Source organism: Symphalangus syndactylus, chromosome 13 (genome assembly GCF_028878055.3).
Source record: "Symphalangus syndactylus isolate Jambi chromosome 13, NHGRI_mSymSyn1-v2.1_pri, whole genome shotgun sequence".
NCBI lineage: Eukaryota > Metazoa > Chordata > Mammalia > Primates > Hylobatidae > Symphalangus > Symphalangus syndactylus.
This window is the reverse complement of record NC_072435.2, coordinates 60,513,544-60,531,873: the sequence shown is the minus strand read 5'-3', so window position 1 is coordinate 60,531,873 and position 18,330 is coordinate 60,513,544. Positions and strand designations below refer to the sequence as shown.

At 38.5% G+C, this 18,330-nt stretch overlaps 1 protein-coding gene across 2 annotated transcripts in view; it reads right to left on the bottom strand.

The window, feature by feature from the left end:
- Positions 1–17,134, bottom strand: part of LEMD3 (LEM domain containing 3) — an 89,704-nt gene extending 72,570 nt beyond the window's left edge. For both annotated transcript variants that reach the window (XM_055235993.2, XM_055235994.2), the window contains exon 1: positions 14,762–17,134. In XM_055235993.2, the coding sequence (XP_055091968.1) occupies positions 14,762–16,280 (1,519 nt within the window). In that variant the 5' untranslated portion in view covers positions 16,281–17,134. The remainder of the gene's footprint in view (positions 1–14,761) is intronic.
- Positions 17,135–18,330: the final 1,196 nt, after the last annotated feature.

Here is an 18,330-nt window from a genome sequence, read left to right as displayed (position 1 = left end):
GTATTTTGAAGTCAAAATAAACTCATTTAAAGCATAAAAAAAACAGTACTTTTGATATCCACTTATTAAGAAAATATGACCAAATTCTACCATGCATACAATATTTTATATTTTAATCACAGCGGTATTGAAATACCATTGAAAAATAATAGCACAGTATGAAAGGCAAATTATTAGGTCTTCAGACAAACTTTATAATAGGCACAGTTCCCAAAATGTTCTCAGTCCACAGTTGAAAACTACTGCCATAAATTCTAACAGAAAATTGTAGAATTGTAGGCAATCCATCTACTACACATTTAAGGATAAAGAACAATTTAGAGAGGCAGGGCTAAACTCTGATTCCATATTGGCTCAATCCTCACTAAAGATAATCACATTACCAAATTTTATCATAAAATCATACAATTTTTATGAACAGAGCTCTACAATATTATATTATGAATTCATTCAATCAAATGGCATACCCTAACATTTAGTTTAAAGTAGATGACTGCCAGACTTGGTAGTGTGTGCCTGTAGACCCAGCTGCTCAGGAAGTTGAGGTAGGAGGATTACTTGAGCCCAAGGCCCGAGTAATTACTTGAGGCCAGCCTGGACAACAGAGCAAGACACGTCTCTTTCAAAAAGAAAAAAAAAGTATCTGAATTGAGGGAACAGGGGGAGTTGGGACTTAGTAAAGAGAGAAAGGAGAAGAGGATGTGTGAAAAAGGAAAACAGTGTGTTCAATGGTTAATGGATGAACTTTCAAGTCATGTTGCTAAGGTTTTTACACAAAAACGTTAACTCCATAACTCCTCTCCCTGCCCTATAAACTTGGACAAAGTGATTAACCTAATCCTCAGATTCCTCATTAATGATGGAAAACTAGCCCCTACCTCATAAAACTCTTAAAACTAAATGAGATATGAATGAGCATAAAATGTTTATTTGCCAAGCACTCAACAAGTAAACCTATTCCATACAGAAAATTTTGAAGTTATTGAGTACTTAGAAGTTATTGAATCTTTTAAAGTTATTGAGCCAAGATTACAGCAGAAAGCTTAGGCCAGTATAAGTTGGAAAACAGAAATTAAAGAGATGAAAAAGTACAAGAGAAAACACTAAAAGCCAAAAATAAACTTACTTTCTCCTCCAACTCCCACAGAACACGATCCAATGCTCTGATTCCCTAAACTTAAACCAATAGTATATTAGTGCTAAAATAGGATGTGGTTTTAAATAGGCTTCTGTGGGCTAGCCCGGGAACTTAAAACCAGTGTAGTAAAACATGCTCCAAGTTCAAACAATTGTTTTACACACAATCTGGAAGACAACGTATTCAAAAATTAAGGACTGCCTATTTTTCCTTTTGAAATGAAAAAGCTTGTCTTTGTGAGAAAATATTCTCTAGGAATCCAAATGTAATTCAAAGAAATTATTCAAATTAAATAGAACATGCTGCTAAGTATTAATCCACAATATAACATCCTGTAAAATAACTGAAAAAATATTTACAATTCAAAGAGCATGATGAATAAGAACTTCTCAATTCTTTCCCAGAATGAAGTACTGAAACCCTCAGAAAACTTCTTCATCCAGATAAAAGTTTTACTAGACATTAGTTTTCACTTTTGCCAATAGGAGCTGAACTTTCCCTTATCTGCCGCCACAGTCCTGTAATAGAATCAAAGAGCCATCTCTCCATTCTACATGTTTAAAGAATTGTAGAAAGCAGTTTAATGAATGGGAAATGGGGAACGAGTATAAAGGAACATTCCCAATAAGGAATATGAGTAAGGACTTAGAAGATAACCACTTCCACTCTAAGCTAAGAAGTCCTTTGTGCCTAAAAATAAGGAAAAATTAAATCATATGTCACTGGCTGAGCAGTGCCAAAACTACAGCTCACCCACCTACCTGCCCAAACCCTAAGTGGCAGTGCTTTAAAACAGTGCAACAGAAACAGAAAACAGGACAGCAGTTTTAGGGTCAGATTTAGCTTTAAATTCTGCTCCTCTACAGACTACCTGTTTTCTCTTAGACAAATTAATATCTCCATACCTCACTGTCTATGTCTAAAACGATAACAAAAATGACATCATAGAGTTATTACAAAGATCTACTGAAAATATTAGAGAGAACACTATGCATGGCACATTACAAGCACTGTAATGCTTGACTGTTATTAGGTCTCATTAAACCAATAATGTAACTCCATAACTCAGAGCAGTCCAGACTTGCATTACCCAACAGGGTAGTCAACTAGCCAAATGTGGCTACTGAGCACTTGAAATACGGCTAGTCTGAATCGAGATACACCATGAATGCAAAATACATATCGGATTCTAAAGCCTTAATTCAAAAAAGAGCATAAACTATCTCATCAATAACGTTTATATTGATTATATGTCAAAATAATACTCTAGGTATACCAGATTACATAAAATCAATTATTAAAATTAATCTCAACTTTTTTATGTTTTAATGTGGCTACTGTGTGGCTTATATTTCTACTGGACGGTTCTGGTCTAAACCATCACTGAAACAGTTCCAAATGCAAAATGGGATGGAAATTTCATTATGTGCTTCATATGACTTATCTAAGAGACTGAAGATCCTAATGTACTTTAAATACCTTCTAATTTAAGTACTATTAATATTCACCTATTGCCTATTCATGGGGACACACGTCATCTTCCCACTTTGATAATAACAGTACTCATGGTATCTTACAAACTAGCTGAAGAACAGCATGTGACAAGCCACCTTTCTGTATCAACTGTATGCATCGTCTGTTCTTCACATAGTACTAACAGAAGCTTACTCTAAGATCCATCCTCATTCTTAAAAAATGTTTTTCTGTCTCAAATTCAGTACTACATTTTGGATTAAAGCAATGTATCCCATTTACATTGACTTTCTTATCAGCAAATCTACCATTTAGTGATCAGCAAAGCTACAATCCAGTTTCACGTTGTGTCACCACCTGTTTAATATAGCTGCAAAAAAAACCACATTATTTTTCACTCCTGGAGATAAGGCAGGCACTAATTATGTAACGTGAAAAGATAACTCCCTTTTATCTGCTCGGACAGCTTGAGAGAAAGGTTTAAAAATACTGATAAGGACTATAAATTTAGCCAACTCAATTACTTATTAACATTACTGACAGGACATGTCATAATGCTGAACATGTGTTGCTTAAACTACTATAGCTGTTAAGTCCTAACTTATAATATTAAAATTACAGTTACATATCACTCCAAATTTCTCCAAAGCATTTCTACAGACATTATCACAGCAGTTCCCTACAAAAATCACTGGCTGGAAGTAAAGTTGATTTTACTATACCCTAATTTGACAGACACAAAAAACAAGGCCCAGAGGTTACGTGTATCTTGCTTGCCCAAATAAAGCTTGTAGCTAACAATAAGTATAAAAAATTCTACTGCTGCCTGGTAGTTAATACTGTGAACTCTAAAGTTAGATCTTGGGTTCAAATGCTGGCTCCAACACTTAGTAGCTGTGGGACCTTGGACAAATCGCTTGTAACCTTATTCCCTCTATCTTTCCATTTTCTCACAGACATAGTATGAGTAGTTACCCTAATGAAAATTAAAATGCTCACACACATTGAAAATTCTCAATAAATGTTTGCTCTTCTCACCTAAGGCTTTAAAATCTGAAAGACGGGACATTTAGAGATGAAATTTAAAAAAAAAAAAAAAAAAACATTTCTGTCAAAAGGATAAGAATATTTCTAGAACATCTTGAACCATAATCATAAATGTTCAGATTTTACAACATTTTCATTTTTGGCAAATTCATTCTTCATGTCTCTTCCTTTTTTAAAAATTACTCCTAAAAACCTGCAAGAAATAAAACCTACATTTATTAAAATTGTGTGGTTTTTAAAGGTAGAATTCTCAATTGAGAAAATGGTAATACAGAAAAGGTGAAAGCAATGATCAACACACATTACTTCAATTAGCCAACTATTTCTTTTGTGTATATATACACTGTGGTAAGCTTTACCAGATGGTATACTCAAATTTACAGAAACTAATTTTTAAAGTATGTTCCCAAGTCACAATATATAAATCGATACACTGTTGCATGGTAACAAAATCCCAATTCTGAAGGCTAGCTAGTGCAGAAATATTTAGGAAAAAGAAGAGAATGCCAGCCAAAGCGTGGGGAGAATGTCACTCCTATAGTTCTAAAAGGTACGATATATACTTATCTTCTGGTATTACCTGGTACATAGTATAGGTGCTCAATAAATAATCTGAGTGAATGGGTGACTGAATGAATAAATGAGTAGGAGAAACTTAATGTTTCTTCAAATGAACTAAATCAAACAAGAAGGCATTTGTGATCCCATGGGAGATACACTTATAAACCAAGGAAGTCATTAATAAGGCTGACCAAGGTTCCAAGCCACAGCTCAGAGGCTAGAAGAAACAGATATTCCAAGATTCCCCTCACCTCCTAATTAATTTCAACAATCCTCTTCAGATGCTTTGAAAATTTTACCTTGGTGAATTGCTACAGAGCAAAAGCATCCTTTTTAAGTACAGCATGCTTTCAGGAATTAGCCATAGTCAGAAAATTGTGTGTGTGTGTGTGTGTGTATGTATGTGTACATACTCAGATATATATGAGCTAACTGAAAAACAAAATTAATTTTCTTCTATGTGCTAAAATATCCATTTGCTACTAAAGGGTTTTTTCTATTCATGTCACATTCAGGGCAGGACAGCAATTGTTGGTGCATACTTACTACCCAATTAGTTCAGGAGAGCTGAACTAAACTCTTGCATAGTTTTACAACCAAGCCTTGTTTTTAAAACTTTAGCTTGCCATTTGATAGTAACATAGCTGTAAAGATGAATTCAGAAGTCATCTTGCAAAAGCATTTTAAGAAAAAAGCTGTGCAAAAGCACAGAGCAAATAAATCTGCCACCCAGGAAAAATTAACTGGTATAATTTTAAACTATACCTCAACATAAAAGAAAATGAAGACATATGAAAAGTAATTCATGATGGCTTCCATATGATAGATGCATTCTTCTATTTTTAGCGATTACCTCTGTTACTATAACTTTTATAACCTTTTTGAAGAGCTAATTTCCTAAGAAATATATTTTTTAAATAATGATATTAAACAGCAAAATAAATTATTAAAACCTAACTACTTTCTTCCTGGTCAACTCTTGTTTAAAAAAATTTTGGCAATATTGTTAATAAAGAATATTATTAACTATATATATATAATATATAAACTGATGCAGTTTAAAGCATAGATTATTAAAACAGTGAAATCCAAAGGTTACTGCTCAAATATACTGTTACTGGTTCACTTTAAAATCTATGTTAGGGCCGGGCACGGTGGTGCACGCCTCTAATCCCAGCACTTTGAGAGGCCGAGGCAGGTGGATTACCTGAGGTCAGGAGTTTAAGACCAGCCTGGCCAACATGGTGAAACCTCATCTCTACTAAAAAATAGAAAAATTAGCCGGGCGTGGTGCTGTGTGCCTGTAATCCCAGATACTTGGGAGGTGGAGGCAGGAAAATCACTTGAACCTAGGAGATGGAGGCTGCAGTGAGCCGATATTGCACCACTGCACTCCAGCCTGGGCGAGAGAACCAGATCCTGTCTCCAAAAATAAAAAGAAAAAATCAATAAAATCTATGTTAAAAATAAATCTAAATATGAAAATCAAAATCCAAAGTTATAAGCAAATAACTGTTAAAACAATTTCCACAATTAGTATTAAGCTATGTTCCCAAATTAAATGGCAGCAATTTTTAGTGTATAATCAATACAAGATTAAAATACATCTTTTTTAAAATGTTATTTTAAGTTCTGGGATACATGTGCAGGATGTGCAGGTTTGTTACATAGGTAAACGTGTGCCATGGCAATTTGCTGCACCTATCAACCCATCACCTAGGTATTAAGCCTAGCATGCATTATTTTTCCTGATATTCTCCCCACCCCTAGAATATATCTTCATTCTAATTTAGATTACATCATTAGTAATAAAATTTTCACAAAGAAGTTAGTACTTATTTATTTATTTATTTTTGAGACGGAGTCTCGCTCTGTCTCCCAGGCTGGAGTGCAGTGGCGCAATCTCGGCTCACTGCAAGCTCCGCCTCCCGGGTTCCCGCCATTCTCCTGCCTCAGCCTCTCCGAGTAGCTGGGACTACAGGCGCCCGCCACCACGCCCGGCTAATTTTTTGTATTTTCAGTAGAGACGGGGTTTCACCTGGTCTCAATCTCCTGACCTCGTGATCCACCCGGCTTGGCCTCCCAAAGTGCTGGGATTACAAGCGTGAGCCACCGCGCCCGGCCAGTAGTACTTATTTATTAACAAATATATTTTGGAGGAGAGTTCCAACAGTTTAAGGTGTCCTTCTCTTTTAAACAACTTATAAACTATGTAATTATCTTTGCACTGAGGCTACAAATTTCCTTTAATTCATATAACATTTTTCAGATAGGCAAAGTTAATATTGAATAATCAATGAGCAAGGAGAAGCAAGCTTTAAAAACTTCCCAACTCTTAGGAATCATGAAAATAATTTTGTAAAGTGTCCCTGAAATTATCAAATGCATCATTTCCATTAAAACAAATATGAATATAAAGGGAAAATACGAAGTTTATTCAAAAGAAGCAAAAAAGGGAGAACAAATGTATAAAAAGTTCTTTATATCCTGAAAATGAACAACAGAAAGAACAAGTTGTCATTGGTAATACAATTCAAAAGATCACTTTCCCCACCAGTTTTGAGACTGTGCAAATATTTTAAAAATTAGAAATAGTTTTCATATTGTATTATTGTTCTATGTATTATATATTATAGTTTGCTTTATAGCAGATGCCTCCTCCCCCTTAATTAATCTAAAACCTTAAGGATAAATAGTTCCATGTGATTCATAATTGTTGAATGAACACAACTTTTCCTAACGTTGTTAGGTTTCATAGATTATTCCTGCCACTTCTAGGATTTTATGAATCTATACTCTTCACAGTTTTCTGACAATAACAATAATAGTAGAGAACATATATCAAGTCCTTATTTACACATATTAAAAGGCAATCTAGAAGAACGGTTAAGAGCCACTATCTGAGTTCAAATACTGCCGCTTCACTTACTAGCTACATGACCCTGGGCGAGTTACTTCTCAGTGTCTCCATTTACTTATAAAATGGGATAAGTACCTACCTCATAAGGATTAAATAACAATTGTTTAGCTCAGTGCCTGGAACACTTAATGCTACGTAAGGGTTAGTTATTATTATTACTATGTGCCATGTATGAGTTTTACTTTACACACATTACTTCATTAATTCTCATTTAACCTATTTTTCAGATGAGGATATTGAGGTTTACAACAGCTAAGCAACTTGCCTTAGTGAAAAAAAGCTAGCAAGTGGAAGGGCCAATATTGAAGGCCAGGTTCTCTGATAGCTATGCCAATGTATCCTCAAACTAGTCTCCGTGGATATATCTGTAGAGATTCACAAGTTTTTCCTGGTTATTTTTAATTTTAAACCATTCTAGGGATAATTTTCAAATTAAAAACATTTTCATAGAGTAGACTTTAATTTCTGAAATCATCAAACTGGTATATGCAAATCCCTGGCATTCACGGGAGTATTCTCATAGATCTGGGATTTTTTTCTTACAAAGCAGTTAACTCGTAAAACTTCAAACACAACACGGAGCTTTCATTCTTCAAGAATGAGAGAATAGGCCGGCTGCTATGGCTGACACCTGTAATCCCAGCATTTTGGGAGGCGAAGGTGACACGATCGCTTGAGCCCAGGAGTTCAAGACCAGCCTGGACAACAAAGTGAGACCCTGTCTCAACAAAAAATACAAAAAATTAGCCAGATGTGGTGGTGCAGATCTATAGTCCCAGCTACTCGGGAGGCTGAGCTGTGAGGACTGCTTGAGTCCTGGGAGGTTGAGGCTGCAGTGAGCCATGATCACACCACTGCAATCCAATCTGGGTGACACAACAAGACCCTGTCTCATATTGGAAAAAAAAAATGAGAGCAACAACTATTTTTCAAAATCCTTATTCCCCATATTCATTTTAGATACCAAGTTTGGGACCTTTTCACTAGTCTACTTTAAGAAGTAAAAATATTTTTTAAACAACAATGGCATAAAACATGTTACCTCTTTGTAACAACGGGTCTTGATTTTAAAGAAAAAAACAACACATTAAAAGAACATTTAAAAGTATTCCTTTAGTAAACAGTACTAGTACTCACATTCAGCACCAGTTTCTCATCTTTACTCCAATTCTGTATCTACAAGAGCCTACAAGAATTTTTCACTTGAACAACTCAAATAATAAGCCCCAAGTAAACTCATTTTCCCTAGACCACTTTTCCCCAAACAAGATCCCTCTTCAACATCTCTAATTCCTCCAATGATATTATCATTCTCTCAGTCATCCAGGCTCATGGCCAGAATAATCTTTGACTCCTATCTCTTTTATTCTCTCTACTCAAAACCATATGTCTTTCTTCAAATGAATTATTTCGCTCATAGGCCCAACTCCATTCCCACTTATCAATCTCCTTCAGGTTTCATCACCCTACTCCTTCCCTCCAACCCTATCACTGTCTACACCATCACCTGTTTATCCTTCTTAAAGAACTAATTCGATCATGCTTGTCCTCTGCTTTATAATCTCCATGAATTGCCATTACTCAACCTACAGAATAAAATCCAAATATTGAATGTAGAGCTTTTGATCATGTAAGACTGATCATTTGAGAATTTACAGTGAATTCTCCCCTTTTATAAAAGTGTGTCACCACATAATATCCTGTATGTTTCTTAGCCATTTCCTATTACTGTTATGAGTGGTGTGGAGGCTTCTACAGAAATAAGATTTCTTTTATATATCCTTACCAGATACTAAGTAGATAACCAATTACTGAGTTAGATACTATGAGTTAACAGTACATATATCCTGAGTACCTGATATGTGATCATTTACTCAACAGATATTTGCTGAATAATGAATCTGTGCTGAAGATACTAATGTGACTTCCATCTACTAAGAGATTTCCATGTGCCAGATAACACTAGTTTAGATGCATTATCTCACTTAATACAAGTTATCCACAGATAGTATTATCAATCTCATTTTTAGTATGAGGCAATTATATCTCTAGTATAGTCTTTAAAAAGTAGAGCCAAAATCAGAACTGAGTAAAAAGTCTGTACTCTTTAACACTGTATTCTACTCCTATAGAAAGATTACTCTAAGAAAGGAGCTGTCATCTATTTGGCATGGTGGACACACAAATATAATACTTTGTCCTAAATACTATGAAGGATGCAATTAATGTCTTATTTGAGCAAAAAATGATGGGCCAAACTCTAGGGTAAAAAGACGGAGAGTCAGAGATGTCTGGAGATGACATATTTAAGAATGAATCACAGTTACACAATAAAGAAACAACATTCCCAAAAAAGGGGATAACCTGTGCAAAGGTAGAAAAGCACAAATTTCATGACTTACTCAGAGAAGAGCAAGCAGTTCAGTTTTCTAGAAAGTAAGTGTGATAAGGGAGACTGGTAGAAAGGGCAAGCATAGTCAGATCATGAACAGTTTAGCCAAGGAGTTTAGATTTTGGCCAATAACTAAGAGAAAGCCATTGTGTAATCTTAAGCAAGAGGGAATGATCACATTTGTGCTTTAGAAACACTGCTCTGTACTGACAAATGGACTGGAAGAGCTACAGCTTACAAGCAGGGACACCATTTTAGGTTACTGAAAGAGTTCAGGCAAGAGACTAACCTAGAACAGTGGCGAGGGACAGAAAAAGATTGATTCAAAAGATATATAGGAAACAGAACTACAGAACTTGGTAACCAATTAGGTTGGGGGTTTGTAGGAAGGTGAGGGAAAGGGAAGAATCTAGGTAAATCCAAGGTTTCTCTCCTGAGCTCTGTCTGGGTGGATGGAAGCACCATTAACTAAACAGGGAAGAGGAGCAAAAACAAGGTAAATATAAAGAAAATGTCAGATGGTATTGGTACATACTTCTAGTATACCCAAAAGATGTCTAGTAAACAAACAGGTATACCTAGATCTCAGGAGAAATCCAAGGTAAAAATACAAAACTGGAAGATAATGACAAGGAGAGTGAATGAAACTTCCTAGAGAAATGTGTACAAAAGGAGACAGCCAAAGATCAAGTTGTGGAGATCACCAATATTTAAAACAGGCAGACAGAAGTATGAAAATTAGGAGATAGTAGTGATACAGAAGCTTAGAAAGGAGAAAGTTTCATGAAGAAGGGAGTTGTCAATGCACTAAATGTACCAAAGAGATGAAGATTTGAAAATTGAGTGGTGACTTGAAGAAGAGAGGTAGCAGAAGAATGGCTGGTAAAGAAAGCTAAACTAGACAGGGTTAAGTGAATGGCACGGAAGAAAATAGACGTAGAAAGTTTGAGAAGAGTAACAACTAGAGAAGAAAAGAGCACAGAAGAGCAACATTTTTTGAATGGTAGAGATTTTAGTATTTTTATAGGATGAGAAAGGGACTAATGGAAAATGAAATTTTAAAATTATACCTCTGTACTTAAAATTAGCATATGGAAAAGTTACCCATGATACAATGTTAAGCGAAAAAACAAGTTGCAGAATATGTATGCTATAATGTCACTTAAAATTCTGACTCCTTTCAACAGCCCTCAAGGCGTTTAGGTCTTTATGATTTGGCCCATACCTACCTCTAACTTCATGGTATGCCATTTTCCCTTTCATTCATTATGTCCCAGCAACACTGGCCATTCTTTTTGGTCCTTCAACACACAAGCCTGTTTTTGCCTCAGGAATTCTGCACTTGCTGTTACTTCTCCCAGAATGCTCTTCTCCTGATCAAAGGCTACTTCCTTCAAGTCATTCATATCTCAGTTCAAACATCGTTCCTCAGAGAGGTCTGCCTACCTTTATGTAATATTGCGTATCTCTTCACCTCAGCCCCCAAAAGTTACCAGCAATACCTTGTGTTAGCGACTACCATTATCTGAAATTCTTATTTACTTGTCCATTCCCCTCCTAGAAATGTAAGCTCTGTAACAGAGATTTCATCTTCCACATATGCAACATATTGTTTACCACATATCCCTGCTGCTTAAAATAATACCGGGCACATAGTAGACACCCTGTTGTTGAATGAAAATCTGTACACACACACATACACAGAGATGTATTTACATGAAAAATACTAAGAAAGGTCAGAAAGGATCTAATACTTCAACTTATTTATATGGGGGCAGCATGAGGCTAGGAAGAGAGGCATACAGTAACCATTCACTGTTTCCTTCATCTCTATTCAAACTTTCTGCAGAAGTCACGTCTTTTGTAATTGAAAAAAAATTAATGATCATACGAGCCTAGGACAGTCAATCTATTCTGCTTCTCTATTTTCGTTTGGTGGGCTATAATGACCTCATCACCTGTGGAACAAGCGACTATTCTGATTGCAGGTTGATCCTTGAGTTGTTTTGGTATGGCAGTTCAAAGTTAAAATCTTAAACCTTGGAGCTGGAAAGCGCTTAGGGATCATCTAATCCAACCCCTTAGTTTTATAGATGAGGAAGAAGAGACTTATAGCAATTAATAAAAGGGCATTGATGAAAAAGTTTCAAAGACTATATGATTAGGAACAATTTAAAAGACTAATCTACTATATGTTATATGTAATTTAAATAATAAAAGCCTTCTAAAAGTTACTTTCACATATAACCTACAATCTTCTGGTGAGAACTATTACTCAAAGTAAAAGTATTTCCCTAAGCATATTATTTGACCAATGAACTCTACGGTTAAAGCATCATAATATAACAAAGGATATGGAATACATGTATGTATGTATGTGTATGTCGTGTGTGTGTGTGTGTGTGTGTGTATGGAGTGAAAATATTATTCACTCTTGATACCCTAACACTGTTAGGTGTGCAGACTAACTGAAGTTAGCAGGCACTTCTTTCCACAGGGTAGACATACAATACGTCAAATATATCATACATTTAAGGATTCATTATACTTTGATTCAAATTTCTGTATTAATTTCTATAATGTGTATTTAATGGGATAAAAACCAAATGTTAAACAGGTTAAGAAATGCACTATACTATGTCATTTATAGAAATGTCTTAACTATTTCTCTCTAGATACACTGTTGTTTACCAGGAATACAACAAATTTTGTCTAAATTTCTGAGTAATACCATCTTATGTTTAACACACTGTCTCACCTGACCCTCACAAACAACCCCAGAGACAGCAGATATTATTATTTCCATTTAGTATATAAAAATGAGGCTCAGAGATTAAGGAACTTGACCACAGTCAGACAAGTCCTAGAACCTAGATCCTCTACTTCTTAGCCATTGTTCTTTCCAACACCCAGATTACTTCATATTTACCATTTACTAAAATTTAAATATTATTTCCTTCCTTCCTTACCAGTGAAGGTGAAGAGTACCAAAATTCTAGCATTCCTATCCTATTCTAACTGAACTTTTAGTACATCACATTAGTCATTCATCTTAACAGTGTTGAGAAAGATGTGAAAGTCACCTTAACTGAGAATTGTGCTTATCAATAATTCTGTATGAAATCCTACCAAATAGTCAATTACTTTCTTAATCATAATAAAGGTACCCACTTATTTAGAAAGCTCTCTACAAACAATAACCAAAACAGTGTTAAAATGGTCTTTATAGCTGGAAATAAAATCTGAAACCAAATCTTAGCCCTACTACTAACTGTTCAACACTCAGTGCATTTCTTAACTTAGTATCATCCTCATCCAAAAAATGAGGGTAATACCACCTGCTTCTGTGAGTTGCTGGGAAGATTAGATGGTACAATAGGTGTAAAGCAATTAGCTCTTAGAAAATGGCCAGATCTACTAACATGGTGAAACCCTGTCTCTACTAAAAATAGAAAAAAAATTTAGCCAGGTGTGGCGACACACGCATGTAGTCCCAGCTACTCGGGAGGCTGAGGCAGGAGAATCGCTTGAACCTGGGAGGCGGAGGTTGCAGTGACCAGAGATTGTGCCACTGCACTCCAGCCTAGCGACAGAGCTAGACTCTGTCTAAAAAAAAAAAGAAAAAGAAAAAGGCCAGATCTTACAGTTGTTAGAGACACAGATGCAGATAGCTACTGCTGATAGGTAATGTCATTTAATTTATGTGAACTTTTACTAGTTTAACTTTTAGTGTGCCTTTATTTTTTTTCTCCCAAATATTTGGGGCAGGACACAACACACTCATGCTCCCAGGGAATAAACTAAAGTGAGAGCTGAATTTCATTCTTGTTCCAACCCCTGTAATTAAGCAACAGAGTAAAAATCTATTATTTGACTGTCTTGGAATTGGCTATATCTAAATCAAAGCTTACACTATTTTGACTCCTACTCTTTATCTGAGTTGGCTAACTGCATATTTCACTCTATTTTGAAATAAAACTAATATGCCAATTTCATAAATACAAATAAAAATACAGTGAATTCATCTTGGGTGAAAAGACTAGGAAGCCTTCGGGGGGATGCAGAGAGGGACCTAACACTGAGAAATTATGTATTCAGAAGTCCATTTTGTACTAATTTACTTTCTCTTTTAATCTTCACAAACATTCTAGTCAATAAAGGCCTCATTTTACAGATTAGGAAAGTTCAGAAACTTTAACTCTGACTCTCTCCCCTTTGCTCAAGGTGCTTAACCACTCTAACCTACATGAAGGCTCTTGCTCAACTCAAGGCCTTAATCTCTGCTCAGAATGGTCTCCTGTTTCTCCACAAGGCTGCCTCCTTCTGCTTCAGGTCTCACCTCAAATAGTACCTCCTCCGTTCAATCTAAAGTAGTGTACACCTACGTCAGTGTGGTAAATTTTTTTAAAACAGAAAAAAAAAATAAAGTTGTGTACGCCAATTACTCATCTTTATTTCCTTCACAGAACACAAAATGGTCTGCATTCAGCTTCTTTTTGTGTTTAAGGGCAGAGATACTTTGATTATGACAATGAACACACCTGCCTACAGTCATTTAGCAAGTAAATAGCAGGACCTGGAAACCAATCCAAGGAACTCTAACTGCAAGCTCCTGCACTGCCCTACCACTACTTTTTGTACAGATGATAGGGAAAGTGCTTTGGGCTGGGAAATAAATTAAGAGGTGTGCTTACTGCTTTTTTATATTCACTCGCTATAAAGAAATTATACATGTAGTTAATACCACAAAATATTTAATCCGAATTTATGCATACAGTTAATACTACAAAATAATTCGAATTTTAAGAGCTATGACATTGCCTATTAGAATCACAACTCAATTTGTAAAAACACTACATTTATAATGCGCCTTATCCTAATACTTCAAATTTGTTGAGTGATTGGCATCTGCGCAAATAGTTATTCAGGGCTAAAAGAAAATTGTCACAGATACAAATGAGTTTTACTAACAAGCTTATAATATTCTTTTAAAAATTGTTTCGAATTTCACAATACATCATGCAGAAAACTTTTAAAACCAGCCATATGATATCATTTCGATAATGGTGTTCTTTCTTAAAGAAAGATGACACATGCACTCACTGTTGCGTTTTTGCTGTTCAACCATGTTCTTGCAGGTAAGTCACTTCATGTAAAATGCTAAGCGCGGCTAAAGCTGACCACTAACAACATTCCCTTTGTTATCTTACCCACAGGATTTAATACTTACTGCTGAGTTCTCCATCCTCAGATACTCCTGTCCCTCTCATTCCTAGGTAAGTCAGTCCCAGTATTAGGAAAAATAAGCAGGCAGCACTTAAGAGAAACATCGACAAGTAGTGGGCACTGAAACTCCCTGTTGGGGACACCTCCTCCCGTTTAAATTGCTGGAGAAGTTCCTCTTCGGGTTCGGAAAGCTTCGGTTTGTTGTATGTGTTTTTCAGGTAGGTATGATTGGAGCCCGTATGATTGGCGTGATTGATCCTGAGTGAACTAGAGGCGGCCACCGCCGCACTGGAAGGGAGACTGTTAGAATAAATCCTGGGGGAGTCCACACTGAAGGCCCCACCGCCAATATGATTATTGGTTTTCAGAAGGGAGCCTGTTGACGAATCCAAGGTTGAGTCCATGTCAGTAAGTGGCGGGGGCAGGAGAGGGGTCAGTTTCTTAGCGTTAACACGGTATCTAGGAACGGGGCTGGAGTCCACTTGATCACACCCTCCTCCCTGCTCCGCGGCCGCCGCCTCTTCGAGGTTTCGGCTCCTGTCTAGACTCCCGGCAGCCGCCGCCCTGTCATTCATCGCGAGTCCTCCCCCTCCCTGAACTGAAGTCTCCAGCCTGCCGCCGGCCGATTTAGCAGTCAGCGGGGAGAGAGGCTTACTATGGGTTCGTCTGGGCCGATGCCGGGAAAGGGAGTCGTCCTTTAATACCTGTCTGCTGGAAGCCACGTCGTCGTCGTCCTCTTCCTCTGAGTCCGAATAGTTTTCCCGGCAGCTGTAGGGGACAAGCCGGCTGCCATTCACGGTCCGGCTCGCCCAGAGCGGCTCCTCGGCCTCCGGGTCCCTCTCCTCACCGTCCTCTCCCTCCCCTTCCTCGTCCTCCACTGCTCCATCTTTCCCCGGCGGGGTCTGCAGCTCGGCGCCCGCCGGCCTCCTGGCTCCCCACCACGAGTGGGGCTTCCTTCGCTCGGCAGAGTTGCTGTTAGTCACCTCGCTGGCGGCCAGGGGCGCCGGCGGCGCTTTGAGCCCGCGGTACTGGAGCGAAGCCCGGTCTTTCCTCCCGCCGCCGCCGGCCTGGTCCCGGGGACTGGCCTCCACGTCCGACTCGTCCGAGCTGAAGCCCAGCAGCACTTTACTGCCAGCCGCGGGGGCGGCGGAGGCGCCCCCGGGCCCTCCCAGGAGGCTCTCCGGGCCGGAGGCCGAGATTCGGCACAGGCCCCCAGGAGTCCGTAAGTAGGGGAGGTCGCCCGAGACCGGCCGGACCCCCATCCCCGCGGCCGCCGCCGCTGGTCCCGCGGCTGCGACCGTGGCGGCTGCCGTGTTATTGTTATTACTGTTCCGCGTCTTGTTTCCGCGGCCCCCCGACCGGTGCTGTTGCTGCTCTTCCTCTCGAAGCTTCTTCAGCTTCTTGAGGTAGACCGGGCGGGTGCTCTCCGTCACTGGTCCGGGAGACAGGCCGTAACGGCGGAGCTGAGAGAAAAGCTCCTCATCCGAGAGCTGCTGAGGCGCCGAAGCCGCTGCCGCCGCCATTTTCTCTCCAGGGTGTTTTACAAGCTCCGCGCTACCGGAAGTGACGCGCCGCCCTAGACCCTGAACTAGACCGCGCTGCGTCGCCCTCCCAGCGCCGCGGGCATTTCGGCCAATGGGAGGCGCGGGAGGAGCTCACCTGAGCGGGAAAGAGCCACCTGAGCAGCGCGCGGCTCCCACGGCGGAGACTGTTTCTACTCTCTCACCTTGAGGTGTCGGCGCATTCTCCCTCTCCTCTCTGTCTCATCTCCAGCTGTTCTCCGCCCTGCCCTTCCAAGTGCCATTCCCGGGAGCTGTCTCTTACTAAACCACAACTTGACCTCTCCTTCCTAGGTTCCTGCCACCGGGCAGTAATAATTGAAATCTACCTTTAAGTTTATGGTATAAGTTTTCTTTACATCTGGATTCCCAATGCCGAGGGAGCCTAAACCTACTGAAAGAAATTCTGCTGGCCAGACTAGATTGGCAGCTTTCCCGTCTGACTTCAGGTTGTCTATTTTCAGTTCGTCTTTCGCTTGACTTACAAAAAAAAAAAAAAATTTAAAGTGACTTTCTGTCGCTGCTCTTTTTGAGAAGCCTCACTTCTCTCATTCTGAGAAGACACGGAGTACACCAATCACAATACAATTTTCTTCTAGCGTAATGGCTGTTCATTCATTAGTTAATTGTAAGATATTATCTTTTTTTCCTTTTTTGAAACCTAATGACTTTACTACGTCAGCACTTTTGAAAGTGAAAGAGCTTATCTGCTTCATTTTAAGACTCTCAAAGACATAACACATGATCCTATTTCCTTCTTAGCACCTTTCCAGCCAATAGTTATTTATTAATTATTAATAAATATTTGTATTTGTTTATTTTCAAAATTATTTATTGTCCTATCCTTTTGGACTATTATAAGCTCCATGTGTGGAGGAACCTTGCTTCTGTTACTCACAATACTAGTAGAAGCTCAATAAATATTTGTTGAATGAATTAAAGAATTGCAGAGAGAGAATAGTATGAGATGAATATTTTGAAATAAGACTAGTGCCAGGTGAGGTGGAGAAACCTTCACAAAAAGTCAAAAAAACAAGGACAAGACCTGGAACCCCAACTCTCTCATTTACAGAATAGGAAATGAATCCCAGAGCGGTGAAATGTGCCCCATGTGGTGAAGATCTTGTCCCATTTTCCCATTTCCCCAAACCTTGGCAAACAGACAATTCTTTAGTACTTCAATCCTAGTAGCTACAAAATACTACAATAATTTTTTTTTGTTGAATGAGTTATTTTACCTATTACATTACCTTATATACCTGTACAGAAGAATGTTAGTCAGAAGCATAGATACGGCCAGGCACGGTGGCTCACGCCTGTAATCCCAGCACTTTGGGAGGCGGGGTGGGGTGGGGTGGGGGGGTAGGGGGCGGATCACAAGGTCAGGAGTTTGAGACCAGCCTGGCCAACATGGTGAAACCCCGTCTCTACTAAAGATACAAAAAAATTAGCCGAGTGTGGTGGCAGGCACCTGTAATCTCAGCTACTCGGGAGGCTGAGGCAGGAGAATCACTTGAACCCGGGAAGGCAGAGCTTGCAATGAGCCGAGATCGCGCCACTGCACTCCAGGCTGGGCAACAAGAGCGAGACTCCGTCTCAAAAAAAAAAAAAAAAAAAAAAAAAAAAAAAAAAAAAAAAGCTTTTCTGTGGAGGACACTTCCTTGTCCTTTATCATTGAGACTTTTAAGATTTATAAATGATCCTGAATCTATGACTGTTATGCACTTATAAGAGAGTTTTGAACAGTAAATTATAGTGGCTATGATGATGATGACCCAGACTTTATTGCCATAATTATCTGGGTGGGAACTAAAATTATTATAAACTTAGCGGACTTGTGTCTCCATGTAGCAGAGTGGTTAAGCTGTGAGCTTTGGAGTTAAACAAAACTAGATATGGACCCAGCCCTGTCTCTTACTTTCATTCTTGGTTCAACATTTGCTTTATGCCATACTGGCTCCTCTGATAGGAATCATAGAGCTCTGTTGGCTCAGTCTCTGATTTTCATGAACCT